The sequence below is a fragment of the Pagrus major genome, chromosome 20 (genome assembly GCF_040436345.1).
Source record: "Pagrus major chromosome 20, Pma_NU_1.0".
Taxonomy (NCBI): Eukaryota; Metazoa; Chordata; class Actinopteri; order Spariformes; family Sparidae; genus Pagrus; species Pagrus major.
In genome coordinates, this window is record NC_133234.1 from 16,826,615 (window position 1) to 16,850,685 (window position 24,071).

Here is a 24,071-nt window from a genome sequence, read left to right on the forward strand (position 1 = left end):
ATATCAACAATAAGTTTACATCAACATGATGCTGTCAGTCTGAGATTTAAAAATAAAGACCTAATCATTCTTTTAGAGTTGATTCTTTATTCACATTATCACAACTTACATCAACTTCTTAATTGAAGAACAGTTAATTGAACAGAAGTATATCAAAATATACTGTCTATAAACAGATTGAAAAGCAAGATGTTAAGTAATTATACGATATGCTGCAGACAAAAATGGAAGCATGACATTCTTGGTGCTGTAGTTGCTGTGTTTGAACTGCAGGAGGCAATGTGTAATTACATTTCTAATACTGAGAGCATCTCTGGAAACTTAAGGGAACGTCACAAATGTACTCGCCCTCAGAAAAGACATTCACTGAGATGGAAGAAAATAAAAATATTTAATTGACAGGTTTACATCTTAGCATTTTTTCCCTTGAGAGTCAGTTGGAATATCTCTAATATGACTGAGGATCACGTGTGTGGGTATTATTATTAGCATGTATTTACCTCGGCTTCATCTGTAATATCTTTATCTAGATGGATACTTCTTCCCTTTCAGCATTAATACCCTTTATCTATCCTCTTCGCCTTTAGTCCCACTTAATCCTTTCTTGCCTTTGCAAAAAACACCCCAGTGACATCATCCACCCCCACCCTCATGTCCTGAGGCAGTGTGTAAACCTCCAGCCTGATCAGTGTGTAGCCACTCTCCTTCAAACTATCACAGACCTGCGCCTCATTCAACGGGACCACAGGGATCTTTACCCCAGGCCCCCCAAAATAGTAACTCTCTCCCAGGGCCCCGATGAGCAGGAGGTGGCCACCAGGGCGCAGGAGCCTCCTGATGTGGCCCAGGGCCCTGGTGAAGGCGGCCAAGTCTGGGCTGACACTCTCCAGACAGAAGCAGGACACGAGACAGTCGGCCCCCTCTGAAGGAAGGGCGTCACGGGCCAGAGGCTGAGGGCGGTGCACATCGATGGGGAGGATGTCCGTGATGACCTGGCGTAGCTTGGCTGCTTTCTTTGTCCATTCTGAGGGCCTGGTAGAGACGATGTCAATCAATCACCAAATGCATAACACAGAATTAATCTGCAATAGTTCTGTAGCATTATCAATACATTTTGTACAGTGTGGGGACATAGAAGCAATCAGACAGTGATAAAGGTGTTGATTAGCAGTATTAGGGGCATAGCTATGGCAATGGCAACTGCTGGATCAACTGCCATGAAATGTTTTACAGACACCGATGGTCCCCAGAGGATGAATCCCTGACTCATCATCAACTGCTACCAGCAGTTCAGCTTTAACTTATCCAGTGAAGTATCTCAACATTTACCTGATGACTTAGAATGAAATTTGGTGTGGACATTCATGGTTTCCAAGCAATGTATGCTACAGACTTTGTTGTGTGTTCGAGTCAAATGTCAGCAAGTGTTGGATTGATTGCCATAAATCTGCTGCCACACTTTGATGCCACCTCAAGCCATTTCAGGCCATTTTTTTTAATTCAACCATTTCTTTGGTTTATGATGAAATACTTGCAAAATTAATGACATTTCCATCACAGCAGTACTTTTGTGTTTCATGCATCGACTGTATAAAACAGTGGACACGGCTTCTGTGAAACCAACACAGAGGTTCCTTAAACCTGCATTCTTTTTGTAATGCACAGCAGGCCTGAAAAACAAGTCTGATTGAAGGTAAGTTTTTGAGAAAATGACTGTATTTCTCACTGGATTTATTACCTCAGTGAACAGTTTCCTGATGAGGTTATTGGGTGGAGTTGGGGGGTTGGTGGGCGGAGGCACAGCAAGGCTTCCAAACAAAGGCAAAACAAAGGCTAGAAAATATGACAAGGCATATCTCGCCCTCAGCTTCACCAGAACAAAGGTGGGTAATGAAGAACATACAAAATATTAGCTTCTGACACAGTATGAAGCCAAACAAGTTAAGATGCATAATGCAATGACTTGTTCCTTATTTACTTTTTTCAGTGAGATGTCGCACTAAAATTGCAGTCCTGTAATAATGACAATGTTTAAAATAAATTCTATAGGACAGTGTTTTTTAATTGTGGTCCTTGGGGCCCACTGCCCTGCATGTTTCAGATGTTCCCTGTCCCAAGACACCTGGTTCGAATGAATAGCTCGTTATCAGGCTTCATCAGAGCTTGATGACGAGCTGATCATTTGAATCAGGTGTGTTGGAGGGGCGTTTGTGTGTGTGTGTGTGTGTGTGTGTGTGTGTTATATGGTCACCTCTGGCTCCAAAAAAACAAGACAGTGACGGTAGTAATGCCAGATACAAGACCCCAAAATGGGAGTCCACAAGCCAATGGGTGATGTCATGGTAGGTTCACACCTGGTTTAGCACTATTTAGCTAACGTTAGCATGCTAAACTAAGATGGTGAACATCCTGAAACATGCTACTCACTTAGCATTTAGCTCAACCGAACAAAGCTGCTGGCATGGCTGTAGACTCCATCCACACACGTTAGATTTGGTCTTATATCTTTGTATGCCTAAAGTTATCAGACTGGCTTTACAAATCAAGGCACTTTTATAATTGTCACAGCAGGCGCAGTACGAGGATGAGTCATTGCTCAATGAGAATATAACAAGAACTTATGACACTTTAAAGAAGATGACTGGTTAATTCTTGGGATTGTGAAACCAATTATGAGGAGAAAATGTTACCACAAGGAAAGACAAGAGGAAGAAAGGAGCTGTAGAATGCTTTTAATCTATGTGAAGTAAAAAGGTATAAATGCTCCTTAATGTCTATTTAAGTCATTTCCTGATAATTCTAGTCTAAGCATAATTACAGCGAGGCTGAGAACTGAGGGACTTGTATTTCAAGATATCTCTTGTCTTCAAACAGAGTTTAAAGAGACCTGGTCGTACCGTCTTCCCTCCAGCTTGCAGACGTACTGCAGGTAGGGTGTCCAGTCCAGGTTGCAGCCGCCCTCGTCCTGGAGCCAGTGCCTGAGCTCCTGCCTGTTGACCTCCAGGAAGTCTGTGAGCAGCACCTTGTTGAAAACCTCACAGCCGCTCAGCACCTGGTACAGGGTGGGGCCCGACCCTATGTCCACCAGCAGCTCACCGCTCACGTCGCCTGGAAACAAGAGAGAAAATAGATGTGAGACTCCGAGGAAGAGCTAATGTAGAGGTCAAATGGCTTGATTTAAATGTGGCTCCTAATCTAATATCTTGACAGTATTATGAATATTTGATCTGAAATTGTTGCATTTATGTCCGCTTTTGCACCTGACAGTTAAAATATTATATATATATTACACATTTCTCTGGGTTTGAACATTTAGGCTCATGTAAGTTCACAATTAAACAAAATATACAGCAAAAGTTTAGTTTTCTTTTACATTTTAATGTGAAAATGTTACACATTATGAATCTAAATCACATTTTTAATGACACCTAATCTTAATTTATGTGATATTTTATACAAATGTCCTTTTAATTATGCCAGATATATTTGGTATTTTGGAAACTTTGAGTTCTTGAGATAAAAAATAAAGAAATTATCTCTATGGGAATAAAGAAGTGATTCAGTATTTTCACAGACAAATCGGGAGACCGGGATCCAGGGAGTTTAAGAGGAGGAAACAAAGCTTTTATCTCTTAATATGAGCAACATCCAGCATTGGGAACATTTGCCTCTTATAGAAGCCATAGTATTTGTGTGACATTAAACCAATGAACAATTTAAAATACATAAATAACATTACATTGTTTTGTAATCAAGCTTACATGATCCATCCATCATCCTCTTACCTTCACTGAAAGCTCTATGCAGGCATGCCAGTTTCCACGGCACAATGCTGTCCTTTCTTTCAAAATCAGCCCGTGGTGGAGTGTAGTTATACTGTAGGTACGCTGCTGGATCAAATCTCTGGTAGCAGGCTGCCATGGCCGCTACTCCATTCTCTTTTCCCTTTTCTTCCATCCTCCTGTTTTCTTTGTGACTCTACCAAACACCTCAGTTTAGTGGTTCACCTTCAGGTGCACTGCTACCCCATCAGCCACCTTATATACCTGGATATGTGAGTGCGTCCGTGTCATTATGTGTGTGTCCGTGCTTTGGGCTACTCTGAGTTTCATGGGCAGAGATAGCGATCCTATTTTTCGGGCCCTTGTTGCTGCATGATAGCATTTGTTCTGTTCACGCTCCCCGCCCGAGGCACTGATACCATCAGATCAGGGGGCTTCCTCCAACACTGGACTCACTAATGGACTCCTCACATGGCTTTCAGGTCTTCCACCAACCTCTCAGAGGCCCTCCATATCTCCAAAATCATTCTACAGTGCCTTTAACACACAAACAAAAGACCAGGTTTGTCTCAGGCAACCCCGTTCAGAGGCATAATAAACAGGTCTATCTCTATCAGCCATTTTGCTTTGGTGACGCATCGAGTGCTGGAAAGATGGAAAATGGTAAGTAGATAAGTTTACTTTCAGTTTAAGCAGACTAACAATGTCTTAATCAACATACTTTACTTCGCTGTGGATGATCAGTGTTATTTTTTGGCACCGATCTTATTTATTATTTTATTTGCACCATTAAAGTGGCTTTCTACCACTCGCCACAGCGGCCAGCTGACAAAACAGTGAGCTCCATCCCCTGATTGAATTAATTTCCCAGTCTATTCCCAGAGCATCCCAAAGCAGCAGCTGAACCAAAGTGGACCGCAGCCATGTAGTAATCAAACGTATTCTCCCCAGGAGTCTCTTAACACCTCGCTCATCCCTGGCAGCTGAACCAGAATCCCAAACACGCACACACACAGACACATGCACACACACAATGACCCTCTTCAGACATCCAAAACATTACAGTGTCCAAGGGAGACAAGTTATTTGGGATGTGGAATTCTGCCAGCTGATGAAGTTAAAATTAGGATATTTGGAGATTACAATGAGAGTCAGACTGAGTAAATGGGGTCGAGAGTTTTCTTTTCCAGGAGAGTGTTAATGCAAAGCATACTTAATTCTCTTTGGCATATACTGAGTCTGCAAACATTCAGTGTTTCTGGTTTTTGGATACGAATGTGATTATAAAAGCCAGGAAAATTTCCCATTTGCAAATAAAAAGGAAAATTGTTTTTGTGTGGGACACTTTTAGTCAAGACAGCAAATTAATTTTGAACAAGAATCTAGTTTTATTACGAACACAAACAATCAAAATCAACTAAGCTGCAAACAAAACTACAGATGTGCTTGGGCTGATATAATAGTTAGTAGCATCTTCGGCACAAACAAGAGTTTCAGCCCAGGAAACGTGCCAACTTTGCTTTCTTCACCACAGTCTTCCTCTCGCTGGTCACTACCACGCTACTCTTCGGTGTCACGGTCACACAGCCCACTTCCTTCTGGAAATGAACTGAGCCTCGCTGCACCTTCGGCACCGTGGCAGAGGGGTCGGAGATGGGCTGATGGGCCCGTCTGGTTGTTTTCGGATGTGGGCAATTCTTGCTGATGGCTCCTGAGAGGAATCGCTGGAGGAGCACCCTGGCCTCCCAGTGTTGGGCTGAGCGCTCCGGATCCATCACTGTCAGCCTGGAAGAGGGTCGTCAGTGTTTTAGTGTTTTTTTCTATTGTATATGATGTTTTGGCATGACTACTTTATGTTCTAGTAGTTTCAAGCAACAAAATGTAACTTCTTGGAGATCATTGATTGTTGCGTCACATTCCAATAGTCACGCTTTGGTGCTATCACTACATTTACACCCCTTGCTTTATAAATATCATTCAGTTAAAGTCTGTTGATGTGGAGGACACTGGCTGTCACTGACCCGTGGTGGTGCTCCGGAACGAGGGTGAGGTTGTGCCATTGAGCCGTGTAGCTCTGTCCTCTCTGCCAGTCCTCCTCCAGGACGCTGCACTCCAGCTCAGCTCGACGTGATCCAGCGACACTGCACATCCTCCCTGCTGCTGCTGCCTCCACCAACCAACCAACCAAGCCACCAACCAAACACCAGTCCTGTTTGGGTTAGATCAGTGTGGATAAGAAAGGTCAGAAAATCTGAGATCAAATGTAAAAGAGAGAGATTCACACACTGCATATTGCTTCTAAATTGATGACAAATCAGCATTTGAAGCATTCTGTATTCAAAATAACTGAGGACAGGAAACTATATCTCTGTAGATGAAAGGGGGTGTATGTTGAACCATTAACATACCACTGTCCTGCTCTTTATGACAGTTTTCCTCCTGTGTTCTTGTGTTTTGTGCTGTATGAAAATCTACCTTGCTGCCTTAAAAGAAGCCAACAGAATTTCTGTGAAATTTGGTCCACTTGCACACGATATAAAATCCAGTGTGCGTGCAGAGGCATGCTGACAGTCTTTGTGGTAAGAAAGCATTCAAGGATATATAATTTTATAAAATAATCAATATATGGATTGCTCGATAACAAAAAGGTAACATGACTTACTGTTTTGGCTGATCCTTTCTTCTAGCAAACCTTCTTTCCACTCACACTTAACTTTTCTGTATTCTTTCCGTCTGTTTGTCTTCGTCAGAACTTTTCCACAGTTAAAATTCGATCTTCAGTGGCGACAGTGTGCAGCGCCTCTGATCTTTTCTTTCTTCAGTGCATAACTGGTCAGCTGGACTGTGGGGGCTGAGTATAAGGGGGTTAAACAGTTGTGTATCTATAGCTATTTCAGAGTGGCTCTGCTGCCACCTGGACTTGCTGATATTAGAAGCAATGCACATGCTGTCACTTTGACCATGGAGATAATGAGTTGAGACACAATAAATGAAGCAAACGCCAACACAACCTAACTCCTGTATTACTGTATAAAGTCTTCTAGCTTTATTTTTTCAAGTTTTGAAACATTTATGACGGCAGGACCAAGAGTCAAACATAAAGTACAGGAGAGGATGATGGGAATTGAATTAGCTTTGAGGATATTTACTTATAAGCACTGGACAAAATGCAATTTTGACCTGATGGTGGTGCTAGATGCTAAAAACAGGCTATCATAATAGTAATTACAATTAATCCTAAAGGGGACATGAATGTCTGTACTAAATTTCATGTTAGTACATCCGATAGTTGTTGAGACACCACGAATGTGAACCTCATGGTGACGCTAGAGCAGAAGTCATCAGTTAGTAGAGTCACTTACAAATGTAGGATTCATCCTCAGGGAACCACGCTTGTCTGTACAAACATTTCAGGCCAATCCATCCATGAATGTCTGTAGCAAATGTCATGGCAATTTATCCAAAAGTTGTTGAGATATTTCAGTCCGGACGACATCAGAAGCATCTATGGTGCATTTTAGTTTAAAGGTTATATTTATAGCAGGTGTAGTATTACGTGTCTCTTGTGAATGTCGTGCAAATTTTGTTCAAGACCAGTTTCGGTAAGAATAATCAGTACTTCTACCAACTCAAAGGGTTCGAAACTGAACAGCCTTGCCCTAAGTTAAAAGGTAGCGCAGATAAAACACACACACACACACACACACACACACACACACACACACACACACACACACACACACACACACACATACACACACACACAGTTAGTGGATTAAGTAAGGTAAGGGTCAGTTCCTTCCCCTGAGTCAGATGGACAGATAAAAGAGCAAAGAGGAGGAGGAACACAGAAGAACAGATAAAGGGCAAAAGCGGACAACAGAGAAAACAACAGGACAGATATAATAGAATAATACACATTTAGCCAGAGCTACAGGAGCCAATTTAGTTAGCTGTGGTCCTGGAGGCAGTAGGAGTCTGACGGTGTCAGTCAACTCTGCTCTGGGTTACTTTTCATTTTGTCACAGCAGGATAGTGCAGGTACACAAAACTTTCATCACTACTGTGCAACTCTGATTTTTCCACCACATTGCACAAAGGAAAGGGGGAATTATGACAATTGGATCCTGAACTCTGTTGTCCTACAATTAGTTTCAAATTAATACACAGAATACTTGTGAATGAAAATGAGTGATGATTAATAAAGAATGTATTTTTTTCTGTCAACAATCTTTGATACCTGAGTCACAATTTGTATACATTGATTGAACATGAGTCATGTTGTGTGCCCGTATTATATTGTTTGTTTCTCTAGAGTCAGCATGCCAAATACAACACCTCAGTGCCTCTTGTATACTGCAAACATGGTGAAAATAAAAGATCCCCTCACTGCAGCACGCAGCCTGTTCTGTTCAGGAATATTCTGAAAGAAGAAGAAAAAAAGGACATATAGTAGGAGAAAAGTAGCGTAATGATAATGTAGAATATCATGTTTTGCATCTTATTTTTAACATCACATTTATACACAGTTTCAATAAGAGTTTAAAAGATGATAGCTACAGCTAAACAAAAGTACAACAAAGCTGGACTAAGTAAAATAAACAAAACTATTATATACATAAGTGGGTTAAAAATAGCTGTATGTACCTATACTGTCATTATATTTAAAAAGCAACAACAACCAACAAAGTACAATGGTTGGTGTTTCTATAAATTGTAAACAAATACACTGTGCAAATAAATAAATATTGAATACAGGCCTATGTAATATGGATATATAATGTTGATACATAATGGCTATGTATACAGCTAATAACATAACTAATTTTATTATTAACAGAATTAATTTGACGTCATCTTTGGTTGAAAAAAAGAAAAACATGGACTGTAAATGAAAGATGGTAAATGTTGTAGCATACATATCACTGTCCAGTTAATCTGGTCCAAATACAATTTGCATTTATAACAAATTGCTGTGAGATTCCAGTTTTCTTCCTGTGTTCTTGTTTTTTGTGCTGTAAATAAATCTCCCTTTCTGCCGTAAAGAAATCCAACAGAATTTATGTGAAATCTGGTCCATTTGCAGGCTACATGATGTCAAATCCAATGTGGAGGCTACAAATAATCATGCTGACAGTCTTTATGGTACACAGGCATTGAAAATGATATAATCATTTCAAACTAATCAATAAATTTAGTGGCTTACTTATTTAACAGATCTTTTCTTCTATCAAACCTTCTTTCCACTCACTCTTTTTTGTTTACTCCTGGCATGTGATCTTCACTGGAGACAGTCTTGATTTAATAACTTAATGAACGAATTAAAATAATTTAATTTATAATAATTTATCATTAGCAGAATTTTTTTTTAAAACGATGCAGCCAATGCATCAGGCGTTTGAGTTTTATTTTGAAACGTGACCCTTTAAACGACACTTCCGTTCTGCTTCCGCATTTCGCCGGCCGGGTTGACGTCACATCCTGCCACTTCACCGCCAATTTACGAGGCTTTCTCGGTGGAAAAGCCACATTTTAACGTCAACGTGGCCAAGAATGAGAAAATTAGTCGCCAGTCGTTGAACTTTGGCGGACATTAATTGACAGACGCGTTTGTAACGTGAACGTTATCGAGCCGGCCGCTTTACTCTCGATGCAAACTGCGGTGACAGTTTCATCAGCAGCTCTCAGTCAGTCAGGGGAGGAGTCGAGCACATGCAGAGCCCACCTCTGTTCAAGTGTCTGTGTGATAAATGAAAGAATAAGAGGTTAAAGAAGATGAATAAGACTCAATAGGAGACGTTACAGGGGGCAGGTACTCACACAGGACGAGCTAAAGTGGGACTTCAGCAGCTCAAGTAAGAACAAAGCTCTTAATTATCTTATTTACCATCAAGCATGAGTTTATCTTGACTGTACTCTGGGATGCAGGGGATCACCTTTCATGTTGTCACTTAAATATACTGCTCATTTGTATTCACTCAGCAAGTTTAAGTGTATTTGTTGTTGATATTGTGTGTTTCTCACTCTCTGTGTGTCTCTTTGTGACAGTAAAGGCAGACAGTACAAACAGACCATGCTGCTGAGAAGGCTGACCCTGTGTTCAAGGAGCCCAGTGGACTTCCAGAGACACGTATGCCGGTTGCTCACCAGACCACTAACACAAGGCAAGCTGTGCTACAAGTACCATACTGACACAGTTTTTTTTTTGCATGTAAACAGTGTGCAGATGTTTGTTTACAGTCACCCAGCAGCCTGGATTAAAGAAAAGTAAAAACAAACTTGTTGCTCCAGATGTGCAGATAAAGAGAGAGGACACTGATGTAACACAGAGGCGCTGTTGCTAAAACTATTACTCAGTTTCTTGATGACTCAGTTGACAGATTTCCTCGAGAGCCACCAGCCGAATATATTTTTGATATGCGATTAGTAGTTTAAGGCAGTTTCAGGTTCGAAGTTTTGAGGATTTTCTGCATTTCTTTATGTTTAGTGGGTTTGAGAGTGTTGTTCCACAAAATAATCAATTTCAAGACATCGCTTCAGCAATCTATGATGACATTTTTTAGACAAAACAATTCATTGGTATCTTTAAAAAATAATCAGCAGATTATTCAATCATACAGAGTTGAAACTATTAGTAAATAAGTCGATATATAGAAAAATAATTGCCAACTATTTTGATATCGGGGTAAAATGAGGTTTTTCTGCTTGAATAACAAGTTATACAATTAGTATAGCTTGTTATTCAAGCAGAAATGTCAAACATTTGCTGGTTCCACCATCTTTAATGTAAGAATTTCCTACTTTTCTTTGTTATTTATGATAGTAAATGAAGAGTTTGGGGGTTTTGAACTGTTGATTGACATCACTTTGGACATTGTTCGCATTCTTTTGACATTTTTTAGACTAAATTATTAATTCATTATTCAAGAAAAGATTAATTGAACATAAAAATAATCATTAGTTGCATCCCTAGAATAACAAGATAATTGTTAATCGCAGCCTTAAAATGAACAGTTTTGATAATTTATGATGCCATTTAGGAAGCAGAAATGCCAACACTTTTGTTTTTCTGTTTTTCATATAACTGTAAAGCAAAACACTTTTGAGTACTGCGCAGACAAAACAAGCAATTTTAAATGTTTTTTATGACTTTCTCCATGTTCGATTGATGAGTCGAAAAGATTATTCAATAATGTAAACAATTAGATAATTAGTTTGAGTTTGCAAATTTGAGCATCCCTGATTATATGAGCATAGTCCATACAGTATCTGCAGGTAATCATGAATTTAAACCTGATAAACTACTTCTGTAACATACTGTGCAAACTCTGATCAGATGTTGTGCCTGCAGGGAGTTTTCTGACCTACTCTGGTCTGTACAGGATATCATGGGCCCCCCTCTCTCTTTCTCTGTCGGCCTGTCTCTGCGCGTCGCTCTCATGCGCCTCATTGCTCCAGAGAGATGTGTAATGTCAGCACAGGCTTTTCTGCTTGCCTTGCTGATGTGGCAGTTTGAAAGCTGTGATTATCTTGTTTCCCTGGTTACAGATGGATGTAGTGGAGAAGTTTACTCGTTCATGTGATCAATGAGACAAAAAACCCAGCAAAACATGCTTGTTTGCACAGTTAGGCAATGTTTGCAGTGTTTTGCATGGACATGTATACACCAGTATATTGATTCATCAGTGTATTTGTTGTGAAAGCCTTTCTCCCTCTTCTCACCTTTCTCCTTTCATTTCCTTTCTTTTCCTTTCCTTTTATTCTTTCATTTTCAGAAGGTTTTTGTAAAAAATGTATTCCCTATCTAAGTGCCTCAAATAGCTGAAGGCGAAGGTGATTTTTCATTTCATTGTTAGAAACTCTGCCGTCCCAGATCTGTTGATTAATTAATTACAAAAGTCTGCTTTGGATTTCTCTACCATGACTGGTCTAGTTTTTCCTGATATGATATATAGATAATATAATGGCCTTGTTTTTGTGAGTAACAATGAAGTAGGTGATAAAATGTTTTATTTTTCACCAGTAATGTAAAAATAGCATCCTCTTCCTCTACACAGTTCCCCAGGGGAGAGCCCACGGCAGCTCCTTTGCACACCGCGGTGAACTGCGTCAGGCCAAGAGGATCGTTGTAAAGCTTGGCAGTGCTGTGGTCACCCGTGGAGATGAATGTGGTCTGGCTCTGGGGAGGCTGGCCTCCATTGTGGAGCAGGTGAGAGGCCAAATACCAGCACACACTCTACTTTCATGAAGAATAAAATAACTTCTGGGTCCAGTAAAAAAGGGAATAAAATCAGCAGGAAATAGAAGTTTTGACAATATCTGTTTCAAATTCTGTGATATATAAACCCGTCAGTGAGTCTTTTCCCCCCCTTTTTCAATATTTTTTCTTATTCGGACACATTTCATTTGTTTTTACATGTTCAGTTTTACTTTTCTGTAACCCTTTGCTATTTTTCTTTGCCCCCATTCTGGCCATGTAGATAGTTTCAGTTTCCCCAGGATTTTGTATGTCTTTCCACAACAGTACAGTATGTAAAGTGACTTCTGTTCTGTCATTTAATCATGAAATATTCAACAGCAACATCTTTTCTCTGGACAACAATGTCCTTGTTATTCTTAATAATGATTCGGTGCTAAAAATCAAACATGCTTGTTACGTCCCCGTATGGCTAGGGGATGAAGGGAGTAACATAGTTAAATAATAAACCGGGTGTAAAGGAGGGGAAAGAAACAATGGGTAATGGTAACTCAAAACTGCTTTATTTAAGCCAGCAAAAACACTAATTAGCCACCATGCTATTGTCTAAGAACAACTGTCGGTCGTAGCTCATGCGCTCCGGCTCTCTGCATGTCACGGTCGCCGCCTCCAGCCCACTGGCTTCCGCGGCAACTTATACTGGTTTGGCCTAAGTGGCAAGTAGCCTCAGGTGTGGCGCTCCACACTCGATGAGGAGGTGGGGGAGGATGAGGGTGTCACCTGAATGGGACAAAAGAAAACGACACAAAACACACCCACAGCACTGGGGCTGTATCAATGCTCTGAAAAGTTTTCATAGGGATTGTTTCTTTGGTAGAAAATAGCTCTCATGAAAACCATTTGTCATTCGGAAAAAAGACACGTTGCACTGAATTCTGAAATGTAACTTTTCTTGCTTTGAGCACCACAAGCGTAATTGCATCCACCCCACTGTATTGGGATAGAAGCAAAAATCTCAGGGAGTGATAACTGAAAACATCGGCAATTAAATAAAAAAACATTATGGCTAGTTACCACGAGGGACATGAAGGAAAATATCTTTTTTTTATATAATTATGGCTGAACCAACCTTTCTGTCAGAACAAAAAACAAAATCTGTGGGTCCAGCTGTGTGTTTGAGTCCTAATTGGGTGTTTTGCTGTCCAGGTGGCCATGCTGCAGAATCAGGGCAGGGAGATGATGATTGTCACCAGTGGAGCAGTGGCGTTTGGCAAGCAAAGATTAAGACATGAGATCCTGCTGTCCCAGAGTGTGCGACAGGCGCTGCACTCAGGACAAAACCAGCTCAAAGACATGGTAAGAAAACGTTCAGGAATGTTGAGGTATAAATCAACGCTGAGTCACATAAAGAAGAAATTTAATACTGAATGTTTTATGTTTACATGAAGATACAGAGTATACACACAGAACCAGTGACAACTGTCCAATATAATACAATACCATACAGTAGTGTGCAATAAATATGACCAGAGCCCAAAGTGACGTCGTCGAATAGCTTCTTTTGTTGAACCCCCCCAGTCCAAAACCCCAAACCTCTTTATTTACAATGATAAAGGAAGAAGGAAAGCAGTAAATCCTTACATTTAAGAAGCTGGAATCAGCAAATGTTTGACATTTTTGCATGAAAAATGAAGATTAATCAACTGATGATAGTTGCAGCTCCAATAGCAATGCTAATTATTAAAGATTGCTGTTGAACAGAATTGCTATTGTATAGTTATCATAAATGAAATAAGCCGGATAATATCTTTCCTCACAGAATCAGTATAACCAGACATCTTCTGTATTTGTGTTGCAGTCGTTGCCGGTGCTGGAGGCCCGGGCCTGTGCTGCTGCCGGACAGAGTGGCCTGATGGCCCTGTATGAGGCCATGTTCACCCAATACAGCACTTGCACTGCACAGGTACTTACATATTGCATAACAAAAGAATCACTTTGAAATGCTTAAGAAGCATATGTATCATGCAAAGTAACACATTTAAATCTTCCTCTCTCACTTGCTGCGCTCTCCTAACTCTCTGCTCTCTCCTCTTTCCTGTGCTGTCAGGTCCTGGTGACAAATTTGGATTTCCATGATGACGAAAAGAGGCAGAACCTGAACAGCACGCTGCAGGAGTTGCTGCGCATGAACATCGTGCCAATCATCAACACCAATGATGCTGTGGTTCCACCGCCGGAGCCCAACAGTGACCTGCAGGGGGTAAATGTGGGTACAGATAGCATGGGGGGTGACGCTGGTGGTGATGGTGGCGATGGCAGCAGGGGTGCTGAAGGAGTCGGTAGAGAGAGTTTGTTTATATAGTGTAAACACTCACTGGTCATTAGTTGCAGTACTTTCTATCACCCATAAACACACGTGTGCTGAAACACCTCTGCCATCCCGCCTGACCTGATCAGCTCTGCCCTCAACCATTAAGTCATGTGCATGCAGTCTCTGGGGAGGAGGTGCTGTCGAAATGGGTCTGGACTAACTTCTGTAGGTAGACGCCTCCTCTGCCTGTTCTCCTGCAGAAATAACTAACATGGTTGTCATGAAGATAATTCCACCTCACTCAGCACTCACTCCTGTCACTCATTTTAATGTTTTTATTATTTTATTGGTCAACTAATGCTCATCTTACATGTTGTCTATAGTTTTGTACCAAATAGTACAGTGTTTAATTCATAATGTTTCAAATTCTACATCAAAATGCGCTGCGTTTTCTTTTTCTCTCTCATATCTATTCATTCTGTTTAAACCTGTTCTTCTTCTTCTTCCACTCAAAATTAGTTAGGGATATTGGGATATAGGTGCATATATGCATGTGCATGGATATGCGATAAAAGTCAAATGAAATGTGTCGCACTATTTTTGGGGACCAAAGATGTTCACAAAACACAAAATAAAAATTCAGATATGTCGCAAAATAAGCAATTAAGTGAAACCCATGATATCCCAATATTCCTATAATTTTGAGTAGTGTATTGACAAAAAAAAAAAGAGTCAAGACATATTCTGTATCTGCATTTGCTTGGAGCTCTATTAATCTAATGAATCACTTTATTCAAAATGAGGATTTTGTTTGAGGCTTTTTAATGTTTCTTAGGGTGATGACGTCATAAAATATGATGACAGACGTTCGAAAACCTCAATAGAAGCTTTGAATGTATAAAAATTGACAGTCAGTACAGACCTAGCTGGACAGATATTTTGAAAAAAAGAAATGAAATTAAGGTGGTTGTTTGTTTAAAGTATGTAGATGATTCCCTAAAATTTTCCCAGATGGTCCTGAGTCCAGAGGTACAGTTAAGTAATAGAAAAAAAATGTGCACTGTTTCAAAGTACACAAGTGTCAAGGTATCTGTTACTATTTATCTGCTTTCCTCTAGCCTTTAAGAAAAGGCCATGATGAGTAAATGGCAGATGGCTGTCTCTCTCTTTGCTTATCTCAGCAATTTTCTGGGTCCGTAGGTGATCAGCATTAAGGACAACGACAGTCTGGCGGCGCGGCTAGCTGTGGAGATGAAGGCTGACCTGCTCATCGCGCTGTCTGACGTGGAAGGTATGTGTGTTACCACAACAACAGTCTGGGTCAGCTGTTAGATAACAACACCATCTGTCTGAGCTCCTCACTGGAGAAAAAAAACACTCCTCTCAGGGTCAACTGAGTCATATGAGGGAGACAAACACAGACCTTCTGCCCCCATGTTTGAAACTGATGCTGAGGAGGTCGCCACAAGGCATTTGTGTGCACAAAACTGTGTCAGATTGAGTACATTTAGAAGACTGACCTAGAATCATTTGTTTTTTCAATTACTTTATTATCATTTTATTTATTTATTAGACTGTTAATTGACAGGTACTAGTTTGCAGTATATGCTGCAAAAATTAAAAAAAATGTGTGTCATGTCGCATAGTTTATTTTAGACCTATGTATGAGCAAGTGAGTTGTGTAAGAATTGTTGCTTTCTTAGGACTGTACGACAGCCCTCCTGGTACAGACGACGCCAAGTTCATTGACATCTTCTACCCTGGAGACCAGCAATCCATCACCTATGGCACCAAGTCCAGAGTTGGGATTGGAGGCATGGAGGCTAAAGTATGTTACAAGTCCTCAATCACTCAATTAAAAACTTCTCATCTTAGCAGACGTTACCTTTACTTTGGCTATTTTCTTACAACTCATTCACATTTAAAAATACGGCAAGTAGATACTTTAAAATTGTGTTTTTGTCTCTTTGTTGTCCGCAGGTCAAGGCCGCCCTCTGGGCCCTGCAAGGTGGCACCTCAGTGGTTATTGCAAATGGCACCCACCCCAAAGTAACAGGTCATGTCATCACTGACATTGTGGAGGGCAAGAAGGTGGGAACCTTCTTCTCTGAGATCAAACCTGCTGGTGAGTTCACCTGAGCCGCATGCCCTCTCTCTCAACGTCTTGTAGCATTTGTATTGTTGCAGCATTTGTTGTTTTATACATGTAGTTGCCAATTTAATAGTTACATCTAGCTAAAATGAAGCCAGTCTGATACAAAAGTCTTGCAATAAATCCTACCGTGAGGAGGCTAGATGTTCAGTTATACCTCAAGCTGTTTAAAAGAGATGTTTCTTAACTTTTATGTCATTCTGGAGACTGTAGTTTGTGGTGCTGTTGAGTTGTTTGGCATCATACTAAGAAGTTGTTTTTGTTTTTGAAGTTGTTTCTAATATTTTATCCACCATGTTTATATCAATAAGATTAGGCTAAATATTAGACGCATCTCTCTCTATAACTCAATCAAGTTCAACAGCACCACAAACTACAGCATCCAAAATCATCATTGTTGAATTCACACCTCTCTAAAAAGAAATTAACACAGAAATGTAACCTTGTAACCTTCATCAAGGTAAGATCTATTGTCAGGCAGCTGTATTAGACTATAACTGTTTTAGCTTGGTGTATCTAAAAAGCTGTCTGTCTAAAAGTCTGTCTTGTCCCTTCACCAGGCCCCACTGTGGAGCAGCAGACAGAAATGGCTCGTAACTCTGGAAGAACACTGGCATCTCTGCACCCAGACCAGGTGGCATATAGTTTTAAACTAGTAATGGGCTCTTTTAACATCATTAGTTGTTTTCAAAGATATCAGTTTATCTTTCAATTATATTAACATACGTTATAAACGCTTGAATTTAAAAGCTTAGTCCTCAGCACTCCTTTATCAGATACAGAGAAACACTGACTCCTTGTGGGTAGATGATGTATGTGCTCATCCTTGCTGTGTTTGGCTGACTGTTGTCAGAGGAGTGAGGTCATCTGCCATCTAGCAGAGCTGTTGACTGAGAGGAAGGAGGAGATTCTGGCTGCCAACAAGATGGACATGGACCAGGCTGCAAATGCAGGTAGGTTCTCCAAGGAGATTAATAAAGTAGTTCATCCTCTTTCACATCTTTTTCTCCGTCTCACTGAGCACCACATTGAGTCAGTTTGTTCAGAGAGAATGAAGCCGTGATCCCAGCAAAGTTCGCAGCAGTGTTTTAAGGTTTAAGAGTGTATTATATGTGCTTTTGTGCCGGTGGAGGAAAGTATGGACATGTATCTTCTGCTGCTTTTGCTCCTTTGAGAGAAATATGATCTCACATATCCATAAACTGATTTTTATCACATATTCTTCTCTGGCAGGAAAAAATTAAACCCAGTTGTCTTAATATTGCAACATAAACTTACTTAATATTTTTGTAAAAATCTCTAAATAGACAGTTTAATTAATATATCTCCACCAGAGGGCGACACAATCACTTTCTTTCTCTATGGATCGCCTCAGTTAGTGTACCATAGAACCTGGTAACCAGGTGTAACCTTGCTCTCCCTCCACTCTATAGGCCATTTGCCTCCAGCCATGTTAAAGCGTCTGAGCCTGTCACCAGCCAAACTCAACAGCTTGGCCATAGGTCTGCGGCAGATTGCTGTGGCCGCCCAGGACAGTGTAGGTCGTGTGCTGAACAGGACCAGGGTGGCTCACAACCTGGAGCTGGAGCAGATCACTGTGCCCATTGGAGTTCTTCTGGTCATCTTTGAGGCTCGACCAGACTGCCTGCCACAGGTATTGGCAAATTCAAACAACTTAAATAAATCATAAAGATGGGAAACACTTTTCTTTTGTATATTCCAACTCATTTCTCTTGATTCTCATTCATTTTTCTCTAGACTTTCTGGAAATAAAAGCAGAATTTTCACAAACACTGTGTTTTTCTCCAGGTGTCAGCATTGGCCATAGCCAGTGGCAACGCCCTCCTGCTGAAAGGAGGCAAGGAGGCAGCCAACACCAACCGTGTCCTCCACCAGCTCACCCAGGAAGCCCTTTCCATGCATGGAGTCAAAGAGGCAGTGCAGCTGGTAAAATTAGTTTCCTACACATTTATTACAAAGCAATACAAACCATTTATATTGCACATTTCATAGACGGGGTAACTCTGGGTTTGACTAACAGTTTTTTTCTACAAGGTGAGCACTCGTGAGGAGGTGGAGGATCTGTGCCGACTGGACAAGATGATCGACTTGATCATCCCTCGAGGTTCATCCCAGCTGGTGCGGGACATTCAGCGGGCGGCTAAGGGCATCCCAGTGCTCGGACACAGCGAAGGAATCTGCCACGTCTACGTCGATACAGAAGCCAGCGTTGACAAAGTCATCAAAATTGGTCAGCATGTATAAATCTCCCTTCTTACTTAGACTGTAAATGTCCATGCGTACATTTGTTGTGTTTTAGTAAATTAATATGACTCAATTTACCATGTTATTTTAGCCAATAAATACTATGAATATGTCAGTAATTGACTCATATTTTCCCGTTCCAGTCAGAGACTCCAAGTGTGACTACCCAGCTGCATGTAATGCCATGGAGACTCTACTGATCCACAGGGACATCCTCAGGACCCCATTGTTCGACCAGATCATTGACATGCTGCGTACAGAGCAGGTAAAGCACCAAATACATACACATTACTCCTTATTTACATTGGTACAATAACTCATCAAGACATGTGATGAAAGTTTCAGCAGAAAATACTGATATTATGGTGTGAAAATCCACTAACATCCAACATAAGTGGAATGTTTTTGTTTTTTTTTATGTACCGTGATCAACCACTTTTATGGATCGATAAGCTTGAGACAGAGTCAATGCAATACAAATGAACACACTTACAATAATCAAATAGTCCACCTACAGTGTTCGTTTTGGTCTTTGGTCTTTTCATGACAAAGTATGGCAAAAAAAATGTATACTACAGTAACTCAATTTTCTTTACTTTGCTCCCATGATCCTTTGCCTCACGGTAACTCGTCTGCTTCCTGCTGGGTACCTGAAGCTGGTGCTGCGTGCACATTGAAATCAATCTAACAATGAGAAACAATCTTTGCTGCTAGTGATAGAGACAAAAAAAGGAATGAAGGGGGAAATCACCTGTGGTTGAAGCTGCCTTCAAGTGGACTGACTGAGCAGTCACATGATCATTTTATTTGTACATTAAATTGAAAAAGTATTTGAAACAGCTGAAATGTATCTTAAAACAAAAAAAAATGAGTAAAAACAGAAACTGTCTGTTTTATTACATTTCATGTAGTAAATAGCAGGTAATCTGCATGAGAAATAACGAAAAAGAAAAAACAAATCGGTCATAATAATCATCCACTTACAGTGATCAGTATGATCTGGACAGACGTGATCCTTATAAAAGCTTTCCACTGTATTTAAATAACGCCTCCTGTAGAAAATATATATTAAAATGACCTTTTTTTCCATGCACTAGGTGAAGATTCATGCTGGCCCTCGGTTCGCCTCCTACCTGACATTCAGCCCATCAGAGGCGAAGTCCCTGCGGACAGAGTACGGTGACCTGGAGTGCTGCATGGAGGTGGTGGACAGCATGGAAGAGGCTGTGGAACATATTCACAAGTATGGCAGCTCCCACACAGACGTGATCGTCACAGAAAATGGTACGTGGCCAAATGCATACGCGCTATTCTTTTTTTGTTTGTTTTTTTAAATGTCAAAAAGATTCATGTCACAAAAGATGCAGTCTCCCGTTACTTTGTCCATATCTTACCTCACCGTGGTCAGCCTTGGTCAGTCTTCTTTTGCTCCATGCCTCATGTAGGTGCCTCATATTCATATCAAACTCTCCTTCTCACTCTCTTGACACCCTTCCCACGTCCATCTCAACTCCTGCCACAGTGACTAATGAGCAGTGACACTTTGTTGTCAGGATGAGTGCACAACCTCCCTGTGTGACTCCAATGCAGGGGACAGAGCACATTTAAAATGTAGAGCAGATGCTAAAACACAGTATAAAAGACTTTGGGTCAACTTTAAACACATTTTTGTCTTTCAAGCGAGCCATCACACTGCGTCTTTCTAACTCAGGTTGTTTGAAATCATTCTGTGCAGTGTCCAGAGTGTTTCCTGACTCAAAGGCTGTGGCCATATTGCCATTTTTTTTTACAACACATTCATATTTAATATCATGCAATCTTGATGGGAATTAAATGTGTCCCATAAAATGGCGTTTGTAAAATAGATAGACTGCAACAAAAGCAATCATTCTAAGCAAAAAAACATGTACATAATAAAAACGCATGTGAAGACTGAGGTGCAACCTTCATAAAAGGTTAAAATACAAATACACTGAAGATTTCACATGTTTATGTTAGAAATCAGAACAAAATGGTGAGCAGCTTTTGAACAATGCAAGAGATAGTGTGAAGCTCTCATGTCTACACTGAGGATTATTCTCACCTGCAGTGGAGGATGTGCTGCTGCCATCTGGTGACCACAGAAGGTACCTCAATGATTTTAAATGAGTTCTTCGTGTCATAGTAGAGAGAAAAACGATAAATAGGTATGTTAGATAGATAGATAGATAGATAGATAGATAGATAGATAGATAGATAGATAGATAGATAGATAGATAGATAGATAGATTGATTGAATATACAGTTATATAAGTACGATTGGTAGGTTAGTCTATGACGTCATCAAACCTGCTTTGGCTGCTTGTGCAAAAAAAATGTGAATCTGGTTTTATTCATTAATACAATATAGGCCAAGTATTTACATCTAAATGAGCTGGACTTATATAATATTATAATATAATAGTAATAATAATAATTATAATAAATAGCAACTCAAGGATTTCTCCTGAGGACATTTGGACCTTTACTGTACACTTGTCCACCCCATTCAGTCAGAGCTTATAGCAGTGGTTGTGTTTTAAAACATTTGCAGAGGATTGCCTTGGCACCAACGAATGCCCGGAATTATGTTATGAAATCCTTAGATTTGCAAGCTTTTGAGCTTATTGAGTGCATTCATGCATTATTTCAGCAATACATAGTTGTCATCTTCATATACTTTATGTTAATGGCTGAAAGGCTTTTAGATACAAGGATACAAGGTCATGAGCTAGCAGCACCAATAGACTGTCTTTCTCTTCCAGAGGACACAGCGGAGCAGTTCTTGCAGCAGCTGGACAGCGCCTGCGTTTTCTGGAATGCAAGCTCACGTTTTGCTGATGGCTACCGCTTTGGACTGGGTATGTGGTGGTCTTATCACAAGATCATCTGTCTTTTGTTGCCTCTTTTCCTGTGTGATAATTTTCAAGACCCATGATTTAAATTCTAAATCGAAAAGAGTCAAGTAGAGTCGTTGTCAATCACGAGAGTCATGACACAGCTAATTCTTACTTTCAACACATGTTTCTCACTGGCTGTCTTTTGTCTTCTGTCTTTATCTCTAGGAGCAGAGGTAGGTATAAGCACGGCTCGCATCCACGCCCGGGGCCCTGTCGGCCTGGAGGGGCTGCTCACCACAAAGTGGGTCCTGAGAGGTGACGGACACACAGCAGCCGACTTCTCTGAGCACGGTACCATGAAGTACCTCCATGAAAACCTTCCTGTCACGCAGCCTCCTGCTGAGCAGAGGGACAGCAACTAGACCAGAGACGTTCACAACACTCACTTGGCCTTAACAGTGGTCAGAATGGTTGAATTTCCCACCAGGAGAAACAGTCACTGGGGGTTTTGTTGCAGATGATGGCTGATGCCACTGATTTAAAAGCACACGACATGGAGAGAGACGCTTAGCACACCAAAGGTCCATTTTAGCAGCATAACAGGAAAGTTGTTTGTATTAAGAGTTTACAAATGTTTTAAATTCTACCTCAGCTTAAGATACTTTTGGATAAGTAAGGAAAGTCACCCTAGGGCTGGGTGATATGGCCTTAAAATAATATCGCAATAACTTACGGCCTTATCTTGAATCTCCTTAAAAGCACTTCACAGATACAAAATCAAATATTACAATATTTATGACCAAATACCTCTATCGATGTGCAACAATATTGTCGGGATGACTATTGGTACTTTCAGACAATATTAACACAATACAATTCTTCATAAAAATCATTAGTGAGCTCACACTGTGGCAGTATCGACTGATTTAACCCTGAGTCGCTCCTCCCGACAATTTTGTCATCCAGACTCATTTCTTCTGCTTTTTGTTTTTTCTCACTGCAAAGTATTAACGTTACTACAGTAAGTTGTCTCCATTTGTTTACCTTTGAGATCGTGTGAGAGAGATCATGTGAGGTGCTGTACCATAATCATAATATCCCGTAGTGTGTGATGCACCATTATTTTCAAATCTTGTAGTGTGTGCAGGTTTGAGATGAGAGGAAAGAACATCTGTGAAGACGATTTACCTTATGTGCGTGATGCAACCCGATTATACAGTCGGTTAGGACATTAGAACAAGTAGAGCAGTCTGGTAGGTTCAGAGAATGACATCACTTTACTATAATGCAGCCTTTAAAACCAGGAAAAGACAACACAACACTTATGTTGTATCATGATATAATGATATCCAAAATCTAAGATTAAGATATATATATATATATATATATATATATATAGATAGATAGATAGATAGATAGATAGATAGATAGATGTATTTCCTCCTGCAGGGGGTATGATGTGGTGATCACAGCACATAATAACTCCACAAGAAGGGAGTTAATTAGGATTACCTTCTCATGACAAAGGAAATACAATTTTATAACAAAGGAAACAGAAATGCATATATTTTTAATTTTCTTGACAAGGCAATCTCAGGATAAAATGTTGAGACTGACACTAATTCACACAGAAGCATTATTTCATTTCATCATACAGAATGAATGAGACAGACATCACCACCAAACTGTACTTACTTTGCTAATTTTATTGTGTAAAGCTACCCAATGTGGCCAATTTAAAAACAGTGTTGTGATGTTACATATTTTATTTATTCGATTCTGTATATCATCGTCTATTCTCTCAGAAAATCAAGTTATAACTACAAATTATGTAACTGAAGGGCCTAATTTTATCTTAGCTGATGGCATTGACTGATTACCAACAAGGTTTCATATTGACTGTACTGTAAGTGCTTTTTTTGTTCATGTAAGCTAAGTTTGTTTTTTTTCTTTTCTTGCTGTAACTCCAGGTTAACTTTTTTGTATGTTCCTGAATGTACAGTTATTTTGCCCAGATAAGGTGCTGGTAATTTTAAATGTGGACTGAGACAACCACCACAAGTTGAACCAAATCTTTGCATTCCAAGCATTAAAACTTGATTACATGATTAAAATGTGTAGCACGATAAACATTTCTACAACAGTCCCAGAAAGTCACCGGTTTTGTTTTATAGCGATGTAAGTTAACATACACTCCAACTTGTATTCATCCGTTTTATTTACTATTTTTTATTTATTTGATCATTGTTACCAGTTGTGCTCATTTTTCCATGCTTTGCTGCTTTCCTGCTTGTTCCTCGTGGCGCCCAAAGCCCCTGTCAGAGCGGGAACAGTAATTGACAAGCTGCCTCCTTCAAGCTGGAGGGGAGAACGCGACTGCTTTTAAATTAAGCTCTGTAACATTCCAGCCTCTGAGCTCCTATCTGATGTCTTGCAACGCACACTTAAGGAGTGGTTTGGGTTGTTTAATAGCAGGATGTAGAATAAAAAAAAGGTTGAAAAAGAA

At 40.2% G+C, this 24,071-nt stretch overlaps 2 protein-coding genes across 3 annotated transcripts; one reads left to right on the top strand and one right to left on the bottom strand.

Moving 5' to 3' along the window:
* Window positions 1-153: 153 nt before the first annotated feature.
* On the bottom strand, window positions 154-3,921 carry LOC141015204 (phenylethanolamine N-methyltransferase). The gene is made up of 3 exons (XM_073489157.1): window positions 3,786-3,921; window positions 2,898-3,138; window positions 154-1,032 (listed from the first exon to the last, which is right to left on the bottom strand). The coding sequence occupies exons 1-3, from the start codon at window positions 3,919-3,921 to the stop codon at window positions 594-596; spliced, it is 816 nt and encodes a 271-aa protein (XP_073345258.1). The 3' UTR covers window positions 154-593.
* A 7,918-nt stretch (window positions 3,922-11,839) lies between these two features.
* On the top strand, window positions 11,840-24,071 carry aldh18a1 (aldehyde dehydrogenase 18 family, member A1). 2 transcript variants are annotated; one of them, XM_073489004.1, is made up of 16 exons: window positions 11,840-11,991; window positions 13,186-13,335; window positions 13,838-13,942; window positions 14,087-14,245; window positions 15,491-15,581; window positions 15,994-16,118; window positions 16,271-16,415; window positions 17,003-17,076; window positions 17,296-17,395; window positions 17,876-18,096; window positions 18,252-18,389; window positions 18,498-18,693; window positions 18,851-18,972; window positions 19,805-19,991; window positions 21,491-21,586; window positions 21,791-24,071. In XM_073489004.1, exons 2-16 carry the CDS (start codon window positions 13,192-13,194, stop codon window positions 21,985-21,987), a joined length of 2,100 nt encoding a protein of 699 aa, XP_073345105.1. In that variant the 5' UTR covers window positions 11,840-11,991; window positions 13,186-13,191; the 3' UTR covers window positions 21,988-24,071. The 2 variants fall into 2 exon arrangements, with proteins under 2 accessions (XP_073345105.1, XP_073345106.1); XM_073489005.1 differs by having other exon boundaries at window positions 14,087-14,239.